At 46.2% G+C, this 13,443-nt stretch overlaps 1 protein-coding gene across 1 annotated transcript in view; it reads left to right on the forward strand.

Moving 5' to 3' along the window:
• The first annotated feature begins 1,315 nt into the window (after positions 1–1,315).
• The window catches only part of gabbr2 (gamma-aminobutyric acid (GABA) B receptor, 2), a 221,219-nt gene continuing 209,091 nt past the window's right edge, over positions 1,316–13,443 (forward strand). Inside the window, 1 exon segment of the mRNA XM_042076659.1 lies at positions 1,316–1,986. Coding sequence (XP_041932593.1) covers positions 1,672–1,986 — 315 coding nt within the window. The 5' untranslated portion in view covers positions 1,316–1,671.

A 13,443-nucleotide genomic window follows, 5' to 3' on the forward strand; every position in this document is an offset into this window, starting at 1 on the left:
TGGCTGAGGCTCAGGCTGAGTCAGAGAGTGACGGACTCGGGGGAGTTCAAATGCACTTGGCGTCAGTCTCTGCGTTCCTGATACCGCCACTCAGTCCATCAGCACCACGGACAGAGACACATCCATTCATAGTCCCCGCTGGAGGCTATAACGCAGCGGAATCCACCCATGTAACAGCGTTGCCTTGACTCGCATTAGTATACCACCACCGAGGGTGTTTTAGATGCATCATGCACGGGATAGCCTGCTAGTACTTTGACCGTATCGACAAATTCGAGGAGGCAGGGGGTGTATAAGGCATTGAGGTTGCTGAGGACACTCGTTGCCTTGAAGAGGTGGAAAAGGCTAGATTGCACTGCTTATTTGTTGCGGATTGTGTAAGCACCAGCACATCGTTGTTCCTGACAAAAAACAAATAATTTTATGTACATCTCGCCTCGTTCCCGCTCAGTAAAATTAACATTCTGTAATGTAGGCTGATGTCTCAATCGCTCTACATATCTCATGCAGTGATTTGCACAGGCTTATCAGCGTTAAAAACGTTTTATTCGGAGCACCACTACGAAACCTATATATCACTGTACCACTACGAAAAATATATCACTCCGTTATGATATAACGTGATATGGAGTCTGTTGCCCTCTGATGCTACCTTAATTTGCAAAGAAATTACTGAAGGAAATTAATTTCATTGTTCACCAAACAAGAAAAAGTAGCCAGCTACATATTCACTTCTTATGCAGCTTCTCATGCAAGCTCCTTCCTCTGACAATGTTTTTTTCTCTCTCCCTCCTTCACTCCACTCCCCCCTCCCCGACCTCTTCCTCCTCCGTGCTGCCTCCCGTTCGCTCTCTCCGGTGCGCGCGCTCTCACTCTGAGCTGAGCGGCTACAGCACTAAATAAGTGAGAAGCTTCTCACAGCCACTTAAGCATCCGCCGCAACAGCAGCACCAGAAAGCACAGTCGCCCTGGCAATCAAGGAACCGGTGATCTGATCTCTTCAGCTTCTAGGACTGCTCTTCTCGAAGTCGCCTTTCAGCTCCCCTTCACGGACACCCCTCCTATCCCCTCCCTCCCCAAATACGTAGAGCACCGGCAGGGATGCCACATTTCTCCTGCGTAATCTGCCTTGGAATATATACGGGATGATGATTCGGTATCCATAGCCACGGTTTAACGCTGGCAGACTTTAACGATCTCTCTGAACGTTGTCTTGGCATACTGCTAATGCTGTTGTTTTTTGACTTTTTCATTTGGACTGACAGTGGATTGTAATGTATTCGCGAAGCTAATGAGGTAATTAAGGCATTGAGTTGGACAGAAATTAACAACGAGCCGTGGATAACGGAGTTTGATCGCGTTCTCAGGCGAGCATCGTTCGCTAGTCCATATTTTACGCATCCGAGAACTCCATCCTCCTGATTCCGCGGGAATTACGGCGTGGCAGGACCGGTCACGGGGGGATATTTACTTTCAATACAGTCAAGAAGAGGAGTCACTCTGACCCCTTTCCAGCTACCCCTACTGTGTTGTTGTTTTTTTCTATCGCCCAACCGTGTTTGATGTATGTTTACCTGTGTGCGGGTGAGCTGACCGCCTCTGCCAGCCCAGATTTTTGCAATGCCAGGGCAGTGAGGAGGTGGATTTAATTTCGTCGTCTTGCACGGTAGCATGGCTCCGGTCCGGAGGGAAGGCAGATGGGAGATGATCTTTCTGTCGGGATGTGTACTTCTGTCCGTTTGGGGATTGCAACCGGCGCTGTCGAAAGTCTGCAACGACTACACGAGGCACGGACAGGACAACTCTTGGTACATGGTGGGCAAAGACAAGAAACTGCCTATCATGGTGCTGATGCCGATGAACGAGTCTGCGCTGATGAGCGGCATCAGTCAGGGCATCGAGCCCGCAGTCGAGCTGGCCATCAGGCACATACGCGAGTCCCGGCAGTACTCCTTCTCACTTGTCACCAAAATCTACGACACTGAGGTAAACTGGCTTTGCTCTGTCGCCAAGTGCAATGCGTCCTCACCACCCACCCAATTCCCTTACATACTTCCTTACCCCAGGTTACTATGTACTACTTTGAGTGTTGCTATTCCATGGCTGAATCTGTTCAATGATCAGTGTTAGTAGTCGTGTAAAACTGGGCATCTCGTGAAGTAGCCTACGCGCTTGCAGCAGCCTCTGTTATGGGAAACGGGCTTCTGTCATGGTTGGTACAGTACATCTGCGCAGAGACACAGTGTGGTACTTGTTTTCTTCTCTACGCATCCCTCTCTCTCTTTTCTAGCACTGGCTTTCTGTAAAATAGGGTGCACTTCCTTAATGGGTTCACTGTGCTGTAGCCTGCAAACTGCAGGGAGAGGGCTTATGCACGTGCAACAAGCTCGTGTCATAATCGAAACTATAGCATATCTACACTGCGTCTTGTATTTGAAGTCTTCGGTATCATGCGCTGTCAAGACAGCGTCTCGCTCAGAATGTCCCTTAGAAATAACAGCGTGTGAAAATGCAGTCTACGTCACTATAGCATGTCATTACAAATTATAATGCGTGTCTATTCTCCCCACAGAATACATCTCTGTGTTGCAAAAAAAGGATGACTTGAGAATTAGTGTTTGATACCAGCAAACACAAATGCCCTCCCAGAATGTGAGGGTAATGACATTACACATTATCAGCGAGGCACTAGACGACATTCACCTCTCAGCCTTACCTTAAAAAAGACTATCAGATGGAGGTCAAAGAGATTGACTCCCTTGGCCCTCATTAAAAGATAAGTTATTTCAGTCACGATTCTCGTTGCATTTCATTCCAGAGTCGAGGCTTGTTTCCAATACACCTGAAGATGGCAGTCATTTGTTGTGCATTCGGTCTCGCCCGACCTCCACACTTTCAAGGATATTAGAATGAGAGTATGGTTTTACATTAAGCCTGTATACTGAGGGCTCTGTTTGCCACCTGCGGCCAATGTCTAGTATACAGAGTTCTTAGATTACAGCCGTCCCTGACCAATTTTTCGTCGCGGTTTTGCTCCGTAAAGCTTAAATTAGACTGCATCATTGATACACCTTGTGACTTCGTAGGACCTTATAGGTTTTTTTTTTCGTTTTGCCCCCTTACAACAAGGACTCAGTATGTTTAAGATCAAAAACACTGCATCTGTTCTGTAGGCTATCAGTTGTAGTCTACCGCTTATATTCTTGATTTTGAAAATATGTCCATTTTAGGGAAAATATGTATGTACAGTATATATATGTGATGCTTATTGAATTAAATGTACACGACGTATGCAGATACAAATAAATACCCGACTTAATTACTCTTACTTTGCTTGTGTAGGCATATATGGGAAAGCGTTAAACGAAAGCCGTGTTGCCGGAGGTGTTATGTAATTACCTACGTAATGCCATGCGCAAATTACCTGATAAAATATGTGCGAGGATAAACTGACAGGCTACCCATCCTAACTGTAAAGAAGTTTCTCCGTTTCTTGTTTTTTCTCACTTCCTGAGAGCATATGGTTCACACATCTTGAATTTCCCCTTGGGGATCACTAAAGTATCTATCTATCTATCTATCTATCTATCTATCTATTTATCTATCTATCTATCTATCTATCTTTTTTCCAGCTGTGCATGTTGGTAGATGCACAGCTTTGTTACAGGTCACTTAGGTACACTCACCAAATGCCAGTAATCAGTAAATATTTCCTCAGTGAGGAGCATCCAGGTCTTCCACGGTTCCAATCAGTCGTTGCAGTCAGCACATTGCACAAGCATTCTCAGTCTTTCCCTCAAGCATTGATTATAATTTCCTTTCCAAATGCCCAGATGACCTTTGGAACAAAAGTCGAGGTCAAAAGCCTTGATTGTTGACTGCCCATATCAGCAGATTTGAAACACTACAGGGTAAACTCACTGTAAAAAACAACAAGAAAACCATTAGGCCAATGTACTGAGGTAAACTGGCTTTGCTCTGTCGCCAAGTTCAATGCGTCCTCACCACGCACCCAATTCCCTTACATACTTCCTTACCCCAGGTTACTACTGTATGTACTACTTTGAGTGTTGCTATTCCATGGCTGAATCTGTTCAATGATCAGTGTTAGTAGTTGTGTAAAACTGGGCATCTCGTGAAGTAGCCTACGCGCTTGCAGCAGCCTCTGTTATGGGAAACGGGCTTCTGTCATGGTTGGTACAGTACATCTGCGCAGAGACACAGTGTGGTACTTGTTTTCTTCTCTACGCATCCCTCTCTCTCTTTTCTAGCACTGGCTTTCTGTAAAATAGGGTGCACTTCCTTAATGGGTTCACTGTGCTGTAGCCTGCAAACTGCAGAGAGAGGGCTTATGCACGTGCAACAAGCTCGTGACATAATCGAACCGTAAAAAACAACAAGAAAACCATTAGGGCAGTATATCAAAAGCCAAGGTTTACCATTTGTACAAGATCTCTGCCATTCGTTTCAGATACCATGGTTCAGATGGCCCTGGCTTCACACCCTGATGCTGCCTTCATGGGGGAGAGAGGTGTCTTTTAGTCAATAAATACCAGGTTGGCTTCCGAGGACTCTTCTGACATTGATGTCGGCTTTGTGCACCGTGTTAACCACATCACACCGCCTTTCACCAGAGGACGTGCTGCTGTTGAAGTTTCTGTCACACAACCACACACACATACACACACACACACACACACACACACACACACACACACACACACACACACACACACACACACACCCTTGGCTTTCAGTATAAAGCTGAAATGCTTTAAAATGACTAATGAAAACTGTGCTAATCTTATCATTAGATGCCTTAGATTTGAAGGTTCCTTGCCAAGGACAGCCACTTATACACAGTTGGACTCCCGCCACACAGTTTTGTGCCACAGCAGTGTTGCCTTTTTGAATCTTATATTAAGTACAAATGATGTTAATGGGGTTTGCATTCATGTTATTTATAGAATAGCCTGTCAGCCTTGGCATACTGTAGCTGGTGCTTTCTTTCTGTTAATATGAGACAATATTGTTCATTCTGTCTTCTGTCGGGGAGAGTAGTTTGTGCATTTCTGCAGTCGAGACTCATAATAGGGTGTCGCTTCTGCCTCAGCGGCTCTGTCTGGTGATCAGGTCTGTCAACACGGGGCTGGACCACCGTTTATTTTGGTCTTTCAGTCTCCTTTTTTTTTTCAGCCCGTTTGATGGGTCTTAGTGCTTGTGGATGCAAATTAGAAATACTATTTGCATACCAGCAGAGTCAACAAGCGCCAGAAAATGGACCGTACAGAGTGAGCACACAAAATGTGTATGCACGTCATGTACACAGTCAGATACACAGACACACAAGCACACACCCACACATACACACACACATACATAGGATGCACACACACACAGACACACATACACACACACACACAGGATGCACACACACACACACACACACACACACACACACACAGACGTGCACACACACACACACTCACATAATATGTCGTATATGTATATTATACACTCACATACTCGCACTACACACAGACGCACGCATACACACACACGTGTACACTCACGCACGCACTCACACACACACACACACACACACACACACACACACACACACACACACACAGACGTGCACACACACACACACTCACATAATATGTCGTATATGTATATTATACACTCACATACTCGCACTACACACAGACGCACGCATACACACACACGTGTACACTCACGCACGCACTCACACACACACACACACACACACACACACACACACACACACACACACACATACACACATACACGCATGAACGCACATACTAAACAAAACAAGCAGTTGTCGTAGCATTGGCGTGTGCGTGCTGGGATTTAGCCAGGCAGATGTAAGTAATCAGTCCTGGAGCAGAGGCCCTTTTATCCTCTTTATCCCTGCTCGCTCTCTCGCTCCCCTCGCGGATCCTCCGGCAGGCTGAGCCCATCCCAGTCCTCCCCAGCCTGGGTGCCTCGCTGCTGGGCCGCTGGGTCCTTGGCCTCTGGGCTCCGCATTTCAATCTGGCAAAGAGGCAGCACAGGGCAAATAGATAAACGCGGTTCCATGGGGGCATTGAAAAAGCCAAATAGCATCACCCTGAAATGGAAAGAAAAAGGACACGACGCCACCATACCTGCAGGCGAAGAAAACAAATGTGGTGGGTGGACATAGCCAGATCCTTTAGCCCCGCTGACATTTCACTCCTCCTTAACCTCGAATTGAACATCTTCGTATCGCATCTCACACTGGAGATAACTAGCGCGCCGCGGTGTACAGTGTCGAGTGTTGCCCGCGGGCAGTGGGCGCCCGGGTGTGGAGTCTTGGCTCTGTTGTCTTGCTGGGGATGGCTCACCGGAGGCAGGGAATCAGGCGGGCGTGGAAGGCAGGCAGACGGGCAGGTGAGCTGACCTGTGATTAAAGCAGAGCTTGGGATCTCCCTTTGGGGAAGGGCTCCGCGCTCACTCGAAAATCCTGGCCATTGATCTGATACCGAGCCCCAGTGTGTGAGCAGTGAGCACACAGACACACACACACACACCACACACACACACACACACACACACACACACACACATACAGTAACACACACACACACACACACACACACACACACACACACACACACACACACACACACACACAGGCATTACTGTGTGCTCAACAGCTCTAGACTTGTGTCCACACCAGACTGTGATTTACAGACGAAGCAAACAAGCAAATAAATAAAAAAGTGGAATAACGGGAACAGCTACAGCGACAACATCCACCAAATAAACCTCTTTCCCCAAAGAGGATGCCTGTTTACTCTGCCTTCTACCAGGTCATCCTGAAGGTTAGAATGGCAGTTAAAAGGCAGTTAAAAGAAAGTCTTGGTGGTGGTGGTGGTGGTGGGGTGGTTGCTCTAATTCTCATTGGTTCCTCTATTTACTGCTCAGCACGTGAATGTGAATGGTTACGAGTCATGTGGACGTGATGGCAATGGTGATGGCTTAGATTGAGGGTGGGGTGGGGGTGTGTGTGTGTGTGCCACAGCCGGTGTGTGTGTGTGTGTGTGTGTGTGTGTGCCACAGCCGGAGGCTGTGTTACTCCGTATTAAGAGCTCAGAAAGGAGCTGAGCGAGATGGAACAGGAGTGAGATGTCACATCCAGGGCAGAGACGTGTGGAATTTAAATTCCTTCATTAGCTCCCCACCACCACCATCCCTCCACCCGTGCCTCGACCTCCACCCATACCTCTCTTCAGTTTCTCCAATTCCTCTTCACCCTCTCTGCCCCCCCACCCCACCCCCACCCTTTCTTCTGCAGTCAGAATAAGGGGAAGTGGTGTGATTTATACTTCTCGCCCCGTGCAGAGTGATTCAACAGCTTGCATGCTTGTTCATGTGGAAGGACTGAAACATTTGAGAGGGAAAATAAAGAGGTGCTGTTTCACTGCCTCCAACAGCACAATCTCTCTCTTTCTCTCTCTCTCTCTCTCTCTCTCTATCTTACACACACACACACACACACACACACACACACACACACACACACACACACACACACACAACACACACACACACATGCGCATGCACATATACACACACGCGCATGCACACACGCACGCACACATATACACATACACACACACACACACACACACACATACAGGCCACCCTTACTGTGTCTCTCCCCCCAGGTTCGCCCTCGTCAGGCTGCTTGTCTTTCGAACAGCAATATCTGTGATTCACACTTACAGTACTGTACACTTTCCAACAGGCTACAGCCAGCCTGGCCCAGACAACTTGTCTTTGTCACAGGCAAATGCTATTATTTCTTGTGAAATTCTGCTAACCCAAATACAGTATACTGTATCAGACAGTGCTGATCCTACCTTACTCTTAACATTATCTAAAGTCCCAGTCTAACGTCCATGACATTATCTGTTTTACTGAAATCCCAGCCTAATGTCACTGTGACCTTATATGCTTGCTATGGGTGAATGAAACCCTTGTTTGGTTCCAAAACACCATATCCACCATTTAATGAATTCATAAATCATTTTTTACATTTTGTTTTCCAAGGTTATTTCAGTAGAACTGTAATTGGGTATTGTTATTTGATTAATCTTTACTCAATCAAAAAACACAACTGCAATTTGATTGATATTACCTGAAATACACAATTACCGGTAAATAGCCATTGATGATTTGACATTGATGATTGATGATTGATTGACATACATGATTTGTACCTAGTTGCCATTTTCTAAAATCTCAGTCTAAAGGCGGCTGTGTAATGAGGGAGGGTGTGCCACGACAATTTGGAACCATTCCTCAGTTGGTTTTGTCAGATATTGACATTGACGCGACCTCCTGCCATTGCCACGCTGCACGTATGCCCGTCAGATAATGCGCTGTGAGGCTGCATTAGTGGGCTCCTGTGTCTCCCCACAACCCAATGAAACCTGTCACATTCACAGGCGGAGACAGCAGGCGCCCTTGCTAAGCTTCGGTGTCCTTGCCATACACGCTCGCGATTGTTTTCAAAAAATAACAAACCCAAAAGACAAACCACCCCCGAGCGCTCGGGTCACTTTTTGTCACAGTGCGTTACAGATTTGGTATCGCAGTAATAGGTCACATTGTTTTAAAATGGAATACAGCGTAACTGATGGGGGACTCTGAATGGTGGGGGTGTTTTAAATGCAACTCGGAGATGAAGCATCTTGCAAATTCTCCAGTGAGCACAGATATCCACGACAGAAACCAAGGCCGTTCATGTGTCGGCCATCTTGGATTTATGTTGATTTATCTGGACTGGGACATCATTACCCTTGTGTGTCTTAATAGTCAGTATCATTGCTGTATTTTCCACCTGAAGTTCAACCCCAAGACATGTTTAGGAGCACCCAGGCTGTGATTTGATTTAATTATGAGCTGTTTACACACCGCATTACTGCATTTATGGAGGCCATAAAACTCTATTTATACCAATGCTTTTGATGGGCCTTTATGAGGCAGCCTGTGTATTACATTCTCTTTACCTTATGAAGCTTGATACGGACATCTGTTGGGCCTTTCACTGTCGTTGGTTTCTGTGACCTTTCCGCAAAGGTAGAGAGTAAAGCTATTGGCCTGTCACCTTCTCCTGAAAGGAGGGAGAAGAAAAAACAGAGACGGAGGGAGAGAGAGAGAGAGAGAGAGAGAGAGAGAGAGAGAGAGAGAGAGAGAGAGAGAGAGACAGACAGACACACACACAGACAGAAAGGCAGACAGAGAGACAGGGAGGCTGGACAGTGTTTGACCTGACATGGACTCCGCAGACATTGAAATGGTCATCTCAGTTCAGACAGAGTTCCAGAGGCACACGGGCTGGGCAGAATTCCTCTAGTTTGTGCCCGCTGTCAAATGCAATGAAAATCTCCACCCTTCCATTGGCGCATTAGGAACGACTGGGACAAACACCCTGTAACCCATAAACGGGCTTGCGCACGTTGTGTCTATGAATGACATCCCTGCATCTCTGGTCTCTCAAAGACCAGCGCATCAACAGCGTGACGCCGGAACTTGTGTTACTGTCTTGCTTGCTTTTTGAGTACAGCTGCACTGCCTTGCTGTTTAGAGTGCTTAAATACGTGCACCACTGTGTGTGAGACAGTGTGTGTGAATATGTGTGTGTGTGTGTATCACAGTGTGCCTGTCAACAGTGTGTGTCTCAGTAGGGATATGTGAAAATGTGGATATGTGTGTGTATGACACAGCATGTGTGTGTGTGTGTGTGTGTGTGTGTGTGACACAGCATGTATGGCTATGTGTGTGTGTGTATGTGTGTGTGTGTGTGTGTGTATGACACAGCATGTGTGGCTATGTGTGTACATGTATGTGTGTGTGTGTGTGTGTGTGTGTGTGTGTGTATGTGTCTGGTGGAGGGTGGCGTAATTGCTGACCTTCCACTGAGTCACTGATAGCCTTGAGTCAGGAGTCCCAGCCTCAGCCGGTGCTCCCCCTGACGTGGCTCCCCGCAGCACTCGCCTGGCCGCCATTGTGTTTCGGGACGCCGGCTGGGCCATTAGCCAGCGGGCACCATTCAGTGCCACCAGCCCCCGCGCCGTGGGGTTAAGTTGGAGCCGAAATGGCGGCGGACCAATTAAAGAGCGGCTCTATTGTTTGGGGGCCTGTGAATGGTACCTGAACAAAAGGAAATGTGCTGCGTTCGCCCCTGCTGCTGTCTCTCTGTCAGCGAGGAAACAAATTTAAAGAGAGAGAGAGAGAGAGAGAGAGAGAGAGAGAGAGAGTGATAAAAAGAGAGGAAGTTCAGCTAATGGCTACGGCAGCAGGCAAAGATGGAGCCAGAAATGACAAAATTGGTTTGTTTTCCTCACTGCAGGCTTTATGGAGCACTGTACCGCTCACCAGAGACAAAAAAAGCAATTATTTGCAAACCCACTGCACAGTTGCATTGTTATTTAGAAAGCTGACCATTTGTTGGTCTGTTGGACCCTTTTATTTCCCTATTATCACCTTTTGGAATCTTTTGACTCAAAGAGAATAGGTGGTGCTACACTAAATCCTATTGGTTGGAATTGATGAATTACACTCTGCAGGTGATATGCATGGCTATATATCCCTGTTAAACTGCCTTGGGTGTTCTATTTTAACAAATCAAAATCAGTTCAGAATATTGCATTGAATATTGAACATATTTTTATTTATGAGCTACTCTATTGTTTTATAATTGTTAATGTTCATTTGTTAGGTCTGGTTAGGACTGGTTTATAAATGTGTTGGAATTATGTTAATAGATCAGTAGTTAATGCTTAAGTATAAATATATGGGCAAATGCTGGTGTACACTATTCTGAAGGCTGGAGAAGCCATCTTTAAGGTGTGTGAGAAAGCGATGTATTTTGACAGCCACTGGAGATAAAGGGGTGCCTCAAGGGGACTGATAAGTGGTGAAATTGATGATAAGTGTGAATAGGTGAGGTGTTTTTTGACACATTATGGCAACTCCTTGCATACGGCACTTTTAAAATGAATGACAGGGTAGTGCTTGTGAGATCTCCCTCATGTTCTCTCTCTCTCTCTCTCTCTCTCTCTCTCTCTCTCGCTCGCTCTTTTTCTCTGGCTTGATAGACTCTCCCCGTCTCTCTCAGTCTCTCTTTAGCATTTTTCATTTGTCTCTTTGATTATCGGGCAAATGAGATGTGTGGTTGTTCCAAAGGTGCTGGACTGAGCATCTGGCTGCCATTAACATAAAACAAACATTTGCTCTGTGATTCACTCTGTCGCTGGAGGCCATGGCGATGATGCCTCTCAGGAGGCCACGGAGGGGAAGAGCAGAGGAAAGGAGAGATGGAAGAGAGGAGGAAGAGAGGAGGAGAGGAGGAGGAGAGGAGGGAGGGGAAGGATAGACCTTCTGCTGATGGCGTGAAAGTGCTGTGGGTGAAATGGTCATGGTACAGGAAATGATTCCAGTAATCCCCCCTACAGACACACACACACACACACACACACACACACACACACACACACACACACACACACACACACACACACACACACACACACACACACACATTGTGTCAATTAAGCCTTGGATCACAAAAGATCAGGTTATAACAAGAGGCAGGAGATGAATTGCTTCCTCATAGTTCCATATACAGATTCAGTGTATGAAATAGAAATACATCTTTGAACATTATCTGGAGACTGTTATCCAGTCTCATTATTATGTAGATGAGGTCACCTATTTGGGTTCATCATTGGCACAGCCTGATCTGCAGATCGGCTTTTCAGCTCTCCTCAAGTCCCTTCCTGAAGCTTCTTTTGCACTCTACCTCATGTCCAGCCAAGGAAGTGGGAATTAGCTTTTCATTAAGCTATGGATCTCTCCCAGGCTGTGTTGACCTTTGCTCTTTCCCGCAGCCCCGTCGTCAATACGCCATTAGACGGGAATCCATATGTGTGTGAATCCATATGTGTGTGCTTCTTTCTTTCTAATTGCTTTCCATTCATGGAGACTTGGAAAAAGACTTCCAATGCCATACCTTGCAGCAGTGTCCTCTGGGTAATTCTATGTGGACATGTTCCTCTTCGCCCCAATACAACCCCAACCTCACTTTAGGGACTGCATGCTTCAAAAGGTTGAGTTTGTAAACCGAATGTGTCACTGTTCGATAACTAGGCTGTCCCATTTCGAAGATTTCTTCAAAATGCAGCCGAGGAATGCCGCCCTCTTTTCTCTTGCCAAGAAGGGTCCAGCAGGTGTGTTCTTCACAGCTCAACATATCCCCACGATTCATTTGCTGATGATTCTTGTTTTTAAGTCAAAATGGCGGAACAAACAAACCCCTTAGGACAGGACCTTCTCATTAGTCTGGCGTTGGCGATGTTCTTTGAAGGATGGATGAGACGTAGTCCTACCACCCCCCCCCCCCCACCACCACCACCCTCCACTCCACCACCTGCCCCCTCCACCACCATCCTTGTCCTTCTCGTCTCTTTAGACTCTAAAGTAGAGGGGATTTGGAGAGAGGGGAGGCTGAGGTGTTGTCAAAAGAGATTGGACGGATGCCATACAGCCAACGCTCTCTCGTCCGTCTCAAAGGGCTGACCAGAGAGTAATAAGCATGGAGTCTGCCCTTGTCAGTCCTCTAATTACATTAGCTCCCATGTAATTCCCGAGCAGAGAAGAGAGGAGTGTCTCAGCAGAGGAGGAAGGACAGAAAGAAAGACAGAGAGAATGAATGAAAGAAAGAGAGAGTTAGAGAGAGAGAGAGTGGAAGAGCGAGATAGAGAGAGTATCGGTATGTGTTTTTGTTTGTGCTTATGTTTTTGTTGCTTTTTTCGACTTTATTGTGTATTTGAAGCAGAACACAGCACACTACATACACTCCGGCAGGAAATGCACTTCAGATGAGAGCCATTTCCTCTCTCTATATATATAAACATACAGAATATCTCAACCTGCTCAGGAATTTGTCATCTTTCTGTAATGGCCACACATTCACTTACCTACAGTAGCTAGAGGCATTTTATGTAATTTTCTGAAGAACTGCTCATGCCGTTCTTATATGGAGCTGCTATCAAATAGCTCTCTCTGTGTGGACACATGATAGACTGAGCTGCGTCAGTCGAGCATAATTACGTCTTGACGTCTTGTCTGTAGGAGAGTTTGCAATATGTATGGGAGTGTGGATAGACATCTCCGTCACTACATAAATGTATAGTACATGTATCAGTACATACATACAGTATTCTATTGTTGTGAGAGAATGAATGTGTGCTTCTTCAGATTATTATTTGTGGCTGAGTGGAAATGACAGCTGATGTGTTTGGCTGGATGAAAAGATTTTTAAAAGGTTTTTTACTGGGAGGAATAAGGGCTGTGGCAACATTATAGTCAAGTATTTATTGAGTC

Source organism: Alosa sapidissima, chromosome 21, assembly GCF_018492685.1.
Source record: "Alosa sapidissima isolate fAloSap1 chromosome 21, fAloSap1.pri, whole genome shotgun sequence".
Taxonomy (NCBI): Eukaryota; Metazoa; Chordata; class Actinopteri; order Clupeiformes; family Clupeidae; genus Alosa; species Alosa sapidissima.